General features: G+C 38.9%; 1 protein-coding gene across 4 annotated transcripts in view; it reads right to left on the reverse strand.

Moving 5' to 3' along the window:
- Myof (myoferlin) overlaps positions 1 to 14,137 on the reverse strand; it is a 142,020-nt gene that overhangs the window by 49,197 nt on the left and 78,686 nt on the right. For all 4 annotated transcript variants that reach the window (XR_015440363.1, XM_004838518.4, XM_004838519.4 and 1 more), the window contains 5 exons: positions 11,934 to 12,126; positions 10,043 to 10,198; positions 6,645 to 6,776; positions 3,136 to 3,299; positions 509 to 623 (listed from right to left, as the gene is read on the reverse strand). Coding sequence is in view for 3 of the 4 variants with exons in the window: in XM_004838518.4 (XP_004838575.1) it covers positions 509 to 623; positions 3,136 to 3,299; positions 6,645 to 6,776; positions 10,043 to 10,198; positions 11,934 to 12,126 (760 nt within the window). In the remaining variant the exon portion in view is untranslated. The remainder of the gene's footprint in view (positions 1 to 508; positions 624 to 3,135; positions 3,300 to 6,644; positions 6,777 to 10,042; positions 10,199 to 11,933; positions 12,127 to 14,137) is intronic.

The following is a 14,137-nucleotide window of genomic DNA, read 5'->3' on the forward strand; positions in this document are numbered from 1 at the left end:
CTCATACAGCTACCTATATGTATTGCTATCAAACGATGCCCAAGATATATTATTGGACAAAAACTACAAGTTTTAGAACCACACATGCAACATAATTGCACTCAACTGAGAAAAAAAGAAATCATATAGTTGTATATGAAAATTATCAATGGTTATCTTTGGGAAGTAAAATATGAGTGACAGAGAATTACTTTCCATTTCGTTTAATATCATTTGGTTTTTTAAAAAGCGTGAGCCTGTCATTCTCATGATCTTAAAAATTAGTTAAATAATAAATAAATATTTACCCTAAAAAAGTTGCATACCCTAAACTTTACTCTGCAGCAAAATCTAGTTTCGCAGGCCTATTTCCTTTTAGGGAAGTAATAATTGTGTTTTTGTGTGGCCTAAGTTGTGAACGGAAGGCTATTTGGAACAGAAATAGGAGAGAGGGTGGTGGTAAGTTTCCAGAAGATCATGATTCACAGAGATGACACAGGAGGGTTCCTCTCAAGAGCAGGCAGCTCACCGCATCAGTGTAGGTATCCTCAGCTGACTTCCATTCGCCCCCGGGGTAGCGACTCTCATTCTGGTAGACTTCATCTGTGAACTCTGTGTGGCCTGCATCTGCCTCAGTCAGCAAGCTGCAGCAAGCAAAGGGTTTGGTTACCTGAGGAGAAATGGCTACCAGCAACTTCAGCTCTTTCCAATGGTTGGGAGGCACCCACACCCTGGAAAAAGTACCAGTTCCCTCCTGCTGGACCCCTGTGGGTTTTGTACTCCAACCTCCTCTTTCTACCAGCAGCTTTTGGCATTGCCTTGGAGAAAGGACCCGCTGGAACAATGAGACCTAAATTACAGATAACACTTCTAATGAGTGAGGTTGGTTTTTTTCTGTAGTGAGGTTGCGGACAGGGAAAACTATGTTGTGGGCAGCTTCTTAGGGGGAGTACCAAGAGCTCCTGCAAGATTTGTTTCAGTAAAAGGCTGTCCAGCTTTTTCTTAGAAAAACTCTTGGCTAATAGTTCAAAGAATAAGGAATCATCCCTCTATAGCCCTCCCATGTAAAAAATGAAGTGGAGGCCAAATCATGAAGCCCAGTGTGGAAATGTCTACTAAGGGTTGCTTGGTCTATGCAACCTACACTGAAGGGAGGGGTTCAAATATTCTGGGTGGTTCCTAGGTAGACAGCCAAACCATATCATTTAAGACTCCAAACTCTAGTTGGGTACTAGAGAAATCCATACTGACTGTCCTTTGCCTTTTTTCCTCTTGGATTTGAAAACCTACAGAGGAAAGCACACAGGTTCCAATCTTGACTTAAATTTTCTGCTAGGTACCCACTCAAATGAGGGATCTTTTATCATCTTTACATCTTTTCCCTGATGCATCTTCCCCTAGAATTAAACACTGGAAAGGTATAAAAAATAAATACCCTCAACCCTTTATATAAATTACGCTCATCCATCACTTTTCTGGGCTCCAGAGAAGAATAAAAACCCTGGCTGCCACCTGACTCTAGGATTTATCTGTCCCTGACATGCTTTGACCTTTTGCTTTTCCAGTCACAACTCCCCCTACCTTTCCTTGTCCTCCTTCCTTGTGCCTAATTCAAACCCTAGTCAATTTCCTCTCAGAATCCCCAGCAAGATATCATGATTCCAAAGCTGTGATGTGTAAGCAATGGGCTTAACAGACCCTCACTTCCCTTCTCTTAATGCCTATACAATGATAGGAAACAAATGCCAGAGAAGCTAAACTCTAGCCAAAGGCCTTAAAATCTATCTTGCCAAGTTTGTTTCTTCCAAACTCAAGTGTACCATTATGAAGTGGTGAGAAGAGAAAGCTCTGGTTCTAATGCTGTTAGCAGTATTTGGAACCAGGCCTTTAGGGCCGGGGATTTAGCTCAGTGGTTTCGCCTCCTGCTGTGCAAGCACAAGGACCCGAGTTCAATCCCCATGTACCAGAAAAAAAAAAAAAAAAAAGAAAGAAACCAGGCTTTAGCTTTCCCCAACTCCAGGGGAAACACTTCTAGTGTTTGTTTCTCTCTCTCTTTTTTAATAACAGTTTTTGAGATATAATCCACATACCATATAATTCACCATTTAAAAGTGTACCCTCTACATTATTTGCAGATATTCCAGCAGAATAGTTGAGTGCTGGTTTGGATGCCCTGGCTAGACTTAGGTTTTAGCCCAGGCTATACCATTTACAGGCTTTGTTGTCTTTGGACAAGTAACTTAATTTCTCTATATCTCAGTTTTTTCATTTGCAAAGTGGGGATAATATTGTCTTCTTGGGAGGTAATTTTCCATGATTCTCTTCCATTTTTGCACATCTTGCCAACTTAGGCACTGATTGCCTTTCTGTTCAAGGATGTTCATATGGGGAACAGTCTTAGAAGGCAGAGATAGTGTCTCTCTCCAGAGCAAAGTGCCCGCACACTCACTACACATTTAAAAGATTTGGGTTCCCTGAATTCCAGGTTCCTCTCCTTCAGTGTAAATCCATTGCAAGTGTAAGGGTCATCTATCCCTAATCATGTTACCTTGTGGGACCTGGGGTATGGATAACCAGAGCAAATATTAGTATTCTACTATTGTTATTGGTATGGGCAGTAAGGTCCTTTTCTCTGAACTAGGAATCATGTGTCTCCAGCCAGCATCCATGAAACTGTGGCAGTCAACCTTGTTAATGAAAATAGGATAAAACTTCAGACCCATATAATACTCTTTTTTATGTTTTGGTTTTTGAAAAAGGTCTCACTACATAGTTCAGACTGGCCTTGAATGCCCTCAAATTCACAGCATTTCTCCTGTCTAAGTCTTCCAAGTGCTGAGGTTAGAAGTATGAGGCATCAAGCCTGGCTGAGACCTACAAAACACTTGCTGTAGTGAAGACTAAATAAGATGATGCTGATGCTCAGCACACTGGTTGGCACATTCACATATAATAAGTTCTCAGTAATTACCAGCTATCAGGTATGGTATATAGTTGTCTGCCTTATGGGATACTGATAACATTTTTCAACTTTCTATGAATTTCCATGTTATTATATAAATATTATCAAGAATCATGATGAAGATAATCCATTTAAAACATTCTAAGAACATGTTTCATGGCCATATAATTTTTCTCAGAGAATGAAAAGCTTACCTTCTTTCAGGGTCAACTATCCAATCTCCTTCCCATTCCCAGCCTTTTGGAGGCAAAAAGAATTCCCTCTTGAGTTTTATTTTTCCTGTGACATCAGAAAACTTATGACGTCTCACCAGTCCAGAGGTGCCCCATTTTCCAAACATGAGAGCTTGATTTTCATACTATCAAAGTGAAATTATAGAAATAGCATCAGAGGTCCAGAAAGAAAATCAGTCTATAACTTTTCAAATTCATTTAGGACTTAGGCTAGAAAACCATAGAAAGAAAACAAAGATTTTACATTCAGAAGGTATGAACTGAACTTGGGCTGCTGCTGATTATGCAATTTTGGATAAGTCATTTGTTTTATCTAAGATTCAATGTTATCATCTGTAGACTGGAGACAATACTACCTCTCTTATGGAGTTATTCTGGAGTTCTAGTGAGCAATTACGTATGTGTTTCGAAAACAGTGATATACAGTGGACCCTTGACTTAATGAACTCAATTCATCCACGAGGACTGGTTCTAACTCTAGTTGGTCAATTGAAGGCTCAGGCTCCTCTACACAGCTTCAAAATCTCTCTTGTATATAGACAGATCTTAGTGTCATCCTTAGAGATACGCTGGCCCAGGATTTCTCAATTAATCCCACACAGGAAAGGATGTTGTAATGTTCCTTCCAGAACTCTTTAAGGGTTAAATCTGTGTCTGAGACTATCTGGAAGCACAAGTGGCTAGCATTCAGATTGTAACTCATGACTTTGCTCTTAAGTTAAAACTAAAATTCCAAGTTGTTTGTATGTCAGGACAATTGTAGCTCCAGGGTCCACTGTTTAATGCTAGTTCCTTCTATTATTATTTTGAGTAACTCCACACAGTTCTCTGAACATTATCTTCTAAATACCTATAAAAGTCCTCAATTTATGAATGTGTAGATTTCAAAAAGTTTATTTATAAATTAACTACTTAGAACTTGGGGCACATTTACCCACAGAAATAATATATAATTGATATGTATTTCCTAGGCAGTCCACAAAGAATACATTTGAAACTTGATAGTCTTTTAGCATCCAGCCCATACGGGGCTTAAAACTTCTGAGCCTTAATCTCCTCTGAAGTGTGGAAGGTAGACAAAGTTCTTTCTGGGAAGCAGATATAGTGGCAATGGCAGACATTGGTTTACAGAGCACTCCTTCATAAGTTAGAGTTTATAAATCTATGGTGTCTGCTCTTCGTACTCGCATTCATAGAAAGGGTTGAGATTTCTCAGTGTAGTAGGTGTCCTTATGGTCCCAAACTGGAATTTCCATTTGCCTGCTGATGACTCAACCAAAAAGATGGTTAGCATAAGGTATAGAGAAGTTTTTGGCTGAAGGAGAAGGGAAGCAATCTGAGTAGGGGCCTTTTAGGAAATTAGGAACAAGCATACACAGTAGGCACATAGTAGTATTATCTCAGGTATTGTCTCTGAGGCTGCAGGAGAGACAGATTTAGGTAGGCAGAAGTTAAAGGAGCTGTTGTCACCAAGTGTAATAAGACCTAGGAGCATGTGACAAGGGGACAAAATGGAGGAATAAGGCATTCCTGCTGCTTCTGCTTAGAAACCAGTATGGTCTCAGTAAAACAGTAACATCTAAGGAAAGACTTCAACATGGATGAAAGGGCATCAGTAGCAGTAGAGGTAGGGGTCATTAAGTGGCCTTGAGGCCTGGTGGCCTTTAGCCAGCAGCAGTACGGGCAGAATAGTAAGAAAAAAGTATGCATGTATAAGCACATGGGAAGCACCAAAGGCCCCCTAGAAATTTTCAAGAGGGATTTTTATAGAGAACCAAGATCTGGTATTAGCACATAAAGGCAAGAACCAGTAAAATTCTTATTATCTTTATTATTATTATTATTATTATTATTATTATTATTATTATCTTTATTAATGTGCCTGGTCTTTATGGGCTGTTAGAACTTGGAGAAACTATAGAGTCACACGGAATGAGTAAAATAGGTGGAGTTGAACCTTGATCTCAACTGTGTAAAGGAAAGGATCCGGAAATGAGAAAGAATGGAAAGAAGGCCTAAGCTGACTGATTGTTGCTCAGGGGTAGTTCCTCAAGGCTTAGTCCCAGCCACAGAGCTGGAGGGCAAGTGGACACCAAGAAATCCTACAGAAATAGGAGCCAGCCTCTCTTACACGTATGCTCTGATTCCCCTACTCCACACTGTCCACTGGCTGGATGTCAACATCCACTCAGGACCTCCCCAGTGGCCTCCAACACAGCCTCCATTTATCTCCAACAGCTCTTCCAAGCCTGAGTTGTAAGGATTTGAGTGTCTCATGTATTCTCACTATTTCTTAAAGTGGCCCACCGATGTCCATATCCATCCACCCAAAGTAGAATCACCTCTGATGTTAATTCCTAACTCAGCTATAGAGTTAGAATCCCCAGGATGGCCTTGGGAGTCTGTATGTTTAATGAGAGACCCAGTTTTACAATAATTTCAATAGACAGTGAGATCCTTGAGGACAGGGTTTGGCTTATTCATCATCCTCATCCTAAATATTCAGTAAGTTTTTGTAGGGACCTTCTATGTGCCAGGCATCACGAATGACCAAAAGGTAAACATAAAACATTGCCATGAATTCTTTTGCCTAGCAAGCAGATCAGAACTACAATCCTGAGTGAGGAACACATTTATAGATTAACTAGAATGAAAACAGTCTTCTGTATTTGAACATGAAGGCCCACTTGCTGAGTGGTGTTTATCTGAAAATTATCAGAAGAACCCTCCAAATACATCCAGTACATCAATCAATAAGCACTTTTGAGTTAAAAAATAGTGTATGAAGGAATCAAAATAATTCTTTTGGCTGTCAAAGTTTGTGAAAATTGTTTTCATTATAATGAGATTTAATTAATGAAATGAGTTTAAAATTCAGTGAAGGTTTTACAAATTATCTCTACTGTTTTTCAAGTATTCAGGTAGAATTTTCTTGCCCTTGAGCAAACACATCTGAGTCTTCTCCTAAGTGTGCAATGGGTCTTCTGTGACTCAAGAACCCCTACACCAAGCAAACTTCTCAAGCTCTGAGCAGCTCGTGTCTCTTTTCCTGGATTGGCATGAATCTGTGTGTGTGCATTCTTAGTTTCCCACCATCAGGAACCAATGTGACTCATTATTACTGAATTCTAGTGCCAAGAGCTGGAAGAGCACCACCCCCACCATGCAATATTGCTGGCTGGAATTATCACACAAGGGTAGTAATCATCCTGGTGTGTTCCAATTTTGACAGACTTCCAGAGGATCATCTCAGTGAACCTTTTAGAGCTTTCAGTGATAACAAAGAGCTGCCTGTGGCACACATACCATAGGTTCATCACCACTGTGACCTAGCCCCTTAAGATCCTTGGATGGGATTTTATGTGGTAGATAGCTGTGGTTGTTTTTGGTATGTGAATGTTTTCCTTAAAATGAAAAGTGAAACTTCTCCCTCACCAAAAAAGAAAAGATAGTGGTGTCATTAAATGTACCATTTCAGCAAAGACGGTGAAATTTCCTTCTGCAAAGCTATTGAATTTCTTCTCAACAGCACTTAAGCCCAGCCAGATGTTCACTCGCAATTCCACAGGTACCTTGGGCCCATTGGTTTTTTCCTGTGGATACTGTAAGACGAAAAATAGCATATTACATCACACTGTGCACCACATAGACTATGACATTAAGTTAAAGGCAAAAGCAGACTGACAATATAATCATTGCCTTCACCAGTCTAATTTTATGTTCACTTTAGTTAAAATATTTCCAAATGACCCTGTAATGGACTGAAATAACAAAGCAGTAGATCTCAAGGTGTGACCCATAGATTCTTGCCCTCAGATCTATTCAGGAAGCCCACAAGGTCAAAACAATTTTTATTATAGGACTAACATGGTATTTATCTTCTTCACGGTATTGACATTTGCACTGATAGTGCAAAAGCAGTGATGGATAAAGCTGGCAATGCAGCAAGAATCTAGACAGTGACACCATTTATTTCACTTAGGAGTATCGCCTCAATGTGCATCCACTTAGCTATAAATGTCTCTAATTTCTCATTTTTTATGGCTGAGTAGTACTCCATTTTATAAAAAAACCACATTTTCTTGATCCAATCTACCAAATAGTTTCTCTGGTGTGAGAAACTGAAAGTGTAAATAAGGACTAAATGTATAATAGGTCATGTGAAATAGGAAGAAAAGGGGCAAAGGGGAGGGAAGTGGGAGGGATAGGGGAAAGGATAGAAGGGAATGGGATTAATATGAGAAAATGGAAAAATAGGAACAAAATCTTTGTAAATAGGGAGGAATGGAGGGGTTAAAGGGAGGGCTGGGCAAGGGTGAAAAATAAGAACCAAGAGAGACTATGTAAAGGTGCCAATTTCCAATGATGAATGTCATTATATTGTATACCTAAAATGTACCAATGATTAGAATGAATAATCGATAATGCAAAATAGGAAGAAAAGGTCCAAAGAGGTAGGGGTAGTGGGAGGGGCAGGGGAAAGGAAAGAAGGGAAAGGAAAAATGCTGAGAAATGGAAAAAATGGAAATAAAGTCTTTGTAAATAGGAAAGGGTGGAGGGGGTGAAGGGAGGGCTAGGAATGGGGAAAAAATAAGAACCAAGATGCATTATGTAAAGATACAGTTCCCAATGAGAAATATAATTGTGTTGTATGCCTAAAATATACCAATAAAAGATTAGCAAAACAAAACAAAACAAAAGACAGTGACACCAAATTGTGCCCAAGGGTATAACAGTAATGGGCATAGCGTCTATGTACTTTCAAGTAAAGAAAATGAATTTCTGGCTTTAACAAAGAATTCTCTTGAATTCTTTTAAAATCTGAAAAATTTACCAAGACTTTTTTGATAAGATAAATGTGATTTTTTTTTTTAAATGTGTGAGTATTTTTTTTTTTTTTGATACCGGGGATCCAACTCGGGTCCTTGTGCTTGCACAGCAGGCAACGAAACCACTGAGCTAAATCCCCAGCCCACATAAATGTGATTTTAAAAATTTGTTTCACACTGTCAATGAAATGTGCCAACAAGAGGAATTTATTCCCAGTGACCATGTTTGATGCTACAAAATATGAATGGATAAAAGAGCCACTCAAAGTTTAAGCAAGACCAATAGATTTTTATGTAGCTAAGTAAGAAAAATTTATTGATAGTTTCAAATTCCACATAGCAATTAACATTTTAAAATCTACAACTTGAGCTTGGTGTTATAGCAAAGATGAATATCCACAATTATCTGAAAAGGTATCTTCCTTTTTCCAAATAACATATCTATGTAAGGCCAGATTCTCATTATACACCTCAATCAAATAATGTATTCCATCAGCTTAAATGCACAAATAGATACAAGAATCAGTTATATTTCTATTAAGTAAGACATTTAAGAAGTTTTTCAAAAACATAAAACTATATCATTCTGTTGTTTGTTTTACAGAAAATATAGTTCTACTTTATAAAACTATGTACTTTATGTTAACAAGTGATGAGTTTGTTATTGTTATTGGTGTTTTGTCTGTTTGTTCTGTAGTGCTAGCGATTAAACCCAGGGCCTCCTGCATGCTAGACAAGTGCTTTGCCACTGAAGTATGCCTGCAGCTGATGTTACTGTCACTGTGAAATGAACTAATAAATATTTTAAAATTTTTATTATTGCAAATATTGATGGATATAACTGAAAAAACAAAGCCTCTCTGGGGTCTTCAATCAGTTTTTAAACAAGTTATCATGTGGTCCCAAGACCAAAAAACTCCACCAAATTAAGTGGTTTCTTAAGGTGGATAATAAGTTTTAACAAAATCAGTGAACATATAAAGCAATTTCTTAAAGGTTTTTGCTGTTTATTTACTGAGTTCTAAAGCCTATCCCTATCTAGCATATCTAGCATATCCCTCTGTCTATCCCCTTTTCCACCTCCTGTGAAATTTTATTTATTAATCAGTTTGCTTCCACCCACTGTTGAGGTTAATTATAATTGTGGTTCTATCTTAAGTAAGATTTATTCTGCAAAGAACACTTGAAACAAGATAATCACTCTGGTTCTATTTATAACCCTCCCGATTAAAAAGCAATAAGTACATTTATTAAAAGTTAGAAGATATTTCCTTGAATTAAGAAAACACACCCCTTTAACTCTGCTTTTTGCTCTTCTTGATATTTAGTCCTTGTCCCCAAATTCAACTCACTATTCCAGTTGGGGTTACTAGGGAGAGAATGTTAAAATATACAGACAGGAACTATTCCAATTTCTTCATTTCCAGTCCCATCTTTCCTTTGGTTTTCCAAATGCAAACACAGAGAAGTTCTTCATCAGCGGTCCTGGGATGGGGTTATGGGTTCTATGAAGCTTCCAACTAAATGCAAAACATTGGATGCCTGTGTGGTGTGCACTGTTCTGGAGAAGAAGGCCAGTGGCTTTCAACAGGCACTCGAGTCTGTAACTCTAAAAATGTTCAGAACCCCCGCTCTAAGGCAGCAATTACCAAAATTTTTGAATTTGAGGACTCATTTGATTAGAGCAATAGATTCCATGGGCTAGCTATACCACCTTCTCTTTCCCTGCACACACTGGAATTGAAGGAAAGAAAGGCATCCCTTTGCATGAGGCATCAGAAGGAAGTAGAAAATTCATACAATGTTACAATGCCATGTTAGTATTAATGTCACAATGTCATCAAGAAAGGCATCCACGATGAATGCCAATTGACCTCAGATGACTCTGAGAATTATCAGCCTAGAATGATCACCAAAATGGGCTAGAAATGATCACAGTCACCACAGCCATTCAATGGTTAGCAAATTATAAGTAAGCCCTTCTCCAGAATACAAGTTTTGCATATAAATATTTCACAACACATGGTGAAGACATATACCTTCAGAAGGATGGTTTGGGTTTTGCCACAGTATTTCCCAGATGCCTTCTCACCACTAGTGGAGTATAAAACCTGATGTGCAGGAACTCGGGCATAGGCCAGTCTTTTCTCTCCTCGAATCATCCAGATGATAATGTCAGGCATACTGTTCTGCGGCTGGGCACGTAGGTTGGATGGGTAGGGAAACAAGTTTAGGATTAGTCTAAATGCAGAGGGACTGGAGGTGCTGCAGGCTGGACTCTCTGGCCTCCTCTAAGCAAAGAGATGCTGTGATTAGGGCTCTGTCCCAAAGTCCAGGGACTCACATCTCACAGAACCACACTGTGAACATGAAGGTTTGGGAGGCAGCCTACAGCTGGCCAAGTGGAAAACAAAGAAGAAGGGAGCTGATCAGAACCACTGGCAAACACCCTACCATAATCTGCTCTGAGGGATTTTAGGAATCACTCCCTCTTAGCTCAAGTGTTATTTGAAGAAAGGCATCAGCAGCAGTCAAAGGGCTACAACTTACATATGTTTTACAAACCATACAGAATCTCTGTCTCACATCCATTACTTGTCAATTCTGAAATATTAATTTAGTTTAAGAAAACCCTCTTTTTTCTGATCATAAAAGTTATAAATTCACTAAAGAAAACTTTGAAAGTAACAATGCATGCAAAGTATAAAATAAAAATTACTTGTCCTGTATGTATTTTCAAAAGTGTTTCTATCTGAAAACATATTACCACCCACATGTTATGGTTTGAATGTGTCTCTCAAGGTTCATGTGTTGGAAACTTTATCCCTAATGCAACAGAATTGGGAGATGGGGCCTAATAGGTTATTAGGTCAGGAGGGAGGAAGGCTGTGTCTTCATGAATAGGTTCACTTTGTTATCAAGGAAGTGGGTTAGTTATCATGAGAGTGGGCTTGTTATGAATTCAGTCCCCTCTTGCTTGCTTGCTTTGTCATCCTCTCTGGCCCTTCTGCCTTATGCCATGGGATGATGAAACAAGAAAGCCCTGGACAGGTACAGCTCCCTCAACCTTGGACTTCCTAGCCTCTAGAACTGTAAGAAATAAATCTCTCATCTTTATAAATTATCCAGGGCCAGGGATTTAGCTCAGTGATGCCATTGCCTGCCTCGAAAGTTCAAGGTCCTAAGTTCAATCTCCGGTACAAAAAAAAAGATATATATATATATATATATATATAGATATATATATATATATATATAATCCAGACTCTGGCATTTTGTTACAACAATGACAGGAACTAAGATACTACCCTCTTGGTATTGGAAAGACAGGGAAGGGTTGTCTTTGTTTCTTTTTCTTTCAGTCCACAGAGTTGAGTGGCAGATAATGTTTATCTAGCACTCGCTGTGTGCTCTGCACTGTACTAAGCTTTTTACACTCATCATCTCTTTTAAATCTTCACACAACAATGTTATGAAGTAAGTATTTTGTTTAATTCCATTTTACATATGGGAAAACTGAAGTTTAGATCAAATAACTTGTCCAAGGTAACGCATATCAGATCTAAGATTTAAATACAGGTCTTTCCAACCCTAACCAAACCTAAAATTTTAATCCTCTGTTCTATACAGTTCTGCTACTTCATCACTCAAAATATTCTGAGTATGTGGAAAATGACAGTGATTGGCCTGTTTTGGAAACCTTTCCAGGACCCAATTAAAAATTCTTCTTTTGCCTTTATTTCAATGGCTTTTGCCCCCATTACCCAGTGTCATCCTTAGCCCAGTAACTCCTTGATTTCTATCATTGGTCAGATCAGTTCATACCCTAGACAACATGTTAAATACTCCATGCACTACCCTACCCTTAGTACCATTCCACAGAATACTTCTTCCGTATCGTGTGACATTTATGTAGTTTAAAGTGCTTACCTCCTCCATCAGTTGCATTAACTTATCAAGCCAGTCCTCAATTTCTAACAAAGTGGACTTCGCATCTGTGGCTTCAGACCTCATTCTTACAGCTGCCTCATGTATCTGGGAGAGAGATCTGGAACGTAACTTTTGGATCTGAGTATCAAGAATTGTGACATTAGGTTTTCCTTCTGTGAGAGGCAAGGTGTAACTAAAAAAAAAAAAAAAAGATAAGAAAGAGAAAGAAAAAAAGAACATTCTAAGTTCCAAAACTGACAAGTTCAGTTATGTTTGATTTCCATCTTTCAAATCACATCAATCTCCTAACTGATTGTATAAGCACTGCCTGGTTTAAGATGCATTTGAGTGTATCTTGCATTGGCAAAACAGAAAAGGGTATTAAAAGTCTAAGTAATGTCTTGGGTTAGACTAAGGCCCACGGAGTCACTGGGAAGAAGGAGATAGCAGTAGCTGGGAGATACTGGCTTGTCCTAACTTTGCTTCTTACAATCTTTGTATGGATCCACAGAATGATGGGGCGGGGAGGGGGGTTAGAGATCACCTAGCTGAAGTGTTAATGTTAGGACTTTGAACCTTTAGGCAGTTTAAAGATGGGCCTCAGGAGATCTGTGAATCTCTACGACTTATAAAGGAAAGCACATACATCTGTGTTGATGTGTAGGCTGACCTAATGCCTTAGAACAGGCTTTGCAGCCTACTACTTAGGTCAATTTGTGGCTCCACCATTTAAGATCTGTGGTCTTGACCAGTTACTCATCCTCTGGTTTTGCTATCTTCAAATGTGGGAAATAATATTCACTTTTTATGGTTTTTTTCTATTAATTCACTTTTCTCAACAGCACTGCACTGTCAAGTCTCAAAAATATTGACATCATCATCATCATCATCCCATCCTCACCTTCATCATTGTCATCATCTCATCAGATTATCAAAAGGGCAGTGAGCTCCAAAAGGAGTAAGAACTACTTGTACAGGCTAAACCCCTTTCAAAATGAGACCCTGGAGGTCTAGTGACAGAATCCAAAAGGGTACCTGAGAATGGCTGATCTGGGACCTAAAGCCCTTTCCTCTCACTATAGCAACCGCTGGGAACACAGTGGGAGGCTGTCACCAATTCCAGGAAGTTCTACTCACATTACTCCACCTAGAAATTCCATTTATTTGAATTTCACCCAACTCCTTGAGTGAAGGAAATCTTAGAATCCCCCCCAACACTGAATTTCCTGTTCATAAAGTTTAAAAAGTTTCCTATTTGATTTTTCAAAAACAGCTCACATCAGAAGTATAAGTAGATAATCTGTGTTTTCCTAAGCAAATCTTAAAATTCACATGCATTTTCTACATGAAAAGTACTACTAATTGTTTCTGTTCAGTTTCATTAATAATTATAGCAATACATGTGAAGAGTTAAGGTCCTGGAGTGATGCTGTAAGGTAAAACTACATGAAAACTGTTAGTTCAAAAACCACATGTAGGATGTTTGGTAAACAGATGTTGACTGTGAACCATGAAGGAGAAGGTTGAGTTAGTAAACCTAACTCCAGGTATCACTTCATTCACCTCCTTGGGCCTCTGTTTTTTTCATCTTTAAGATAAGGAGACTCAGAGATGTTTTCTTAGGACCCAGTTCTCAAATTCTTTCAACGTGAACAAGTTCCCTAGCAGTACCTTGATTTCAGCTGCTTTTCAATGACCTGGCTAAACCACTAGAAGGCACAAGAAGACAGGGTGACTTAGGGTAGTACCCGAGAGGGAAAGAAACCATCCAGGGCTCCTGCTGCTTATGGAAAGTACTCAGTCTGCTTTTCTTTCTGAACTTCCCTATCCACCTTGTTATTAGCCAATATTAAAAATGGTTTTGGAATGACTCACTTCCCCCCTTGGTTTCCAAATGTCAAAAGATCTGAGTTGTTTCCCCAAGTCACAGCTATGAAAGATCCTCTGGCACAAGACATATTTACTGGCTTCGCCTAACAGAGGTTTGGCCAGAGTTCATTAGGCACTCAGTAAAAGAGAAAGTGAAAAGGACATTTCTAAAAATATGTTTATGGGCCGAGGATTTAGCTCAGTGGTTCTGCCGCCTGCCTCGCAAGCAGGAGGACCCGAGTTCGATCCTCGGTACCCCCCCCAAATAATAATAAAAAAATACGTTTATGCGTTAGGAACACTGTTCTGAATGGTAAAACCGATGCTCCACTCCC

This window comes from Heterocephalus glaber, unplaced genomic scaffold, assembly GCF_053883595.1.
Source record: "Heterocephalus glaber isolate CG9 unplaced genomic scaffold, H.glaber_assembly_v1.0 deba00001497, whole genome shotgun sequence".
NCBI lineage: Eukaryota > Metazoa > Chordata > Mammalia > Rodentia > Bathyergidae > Heterocephalus > Heterocephalus glaber.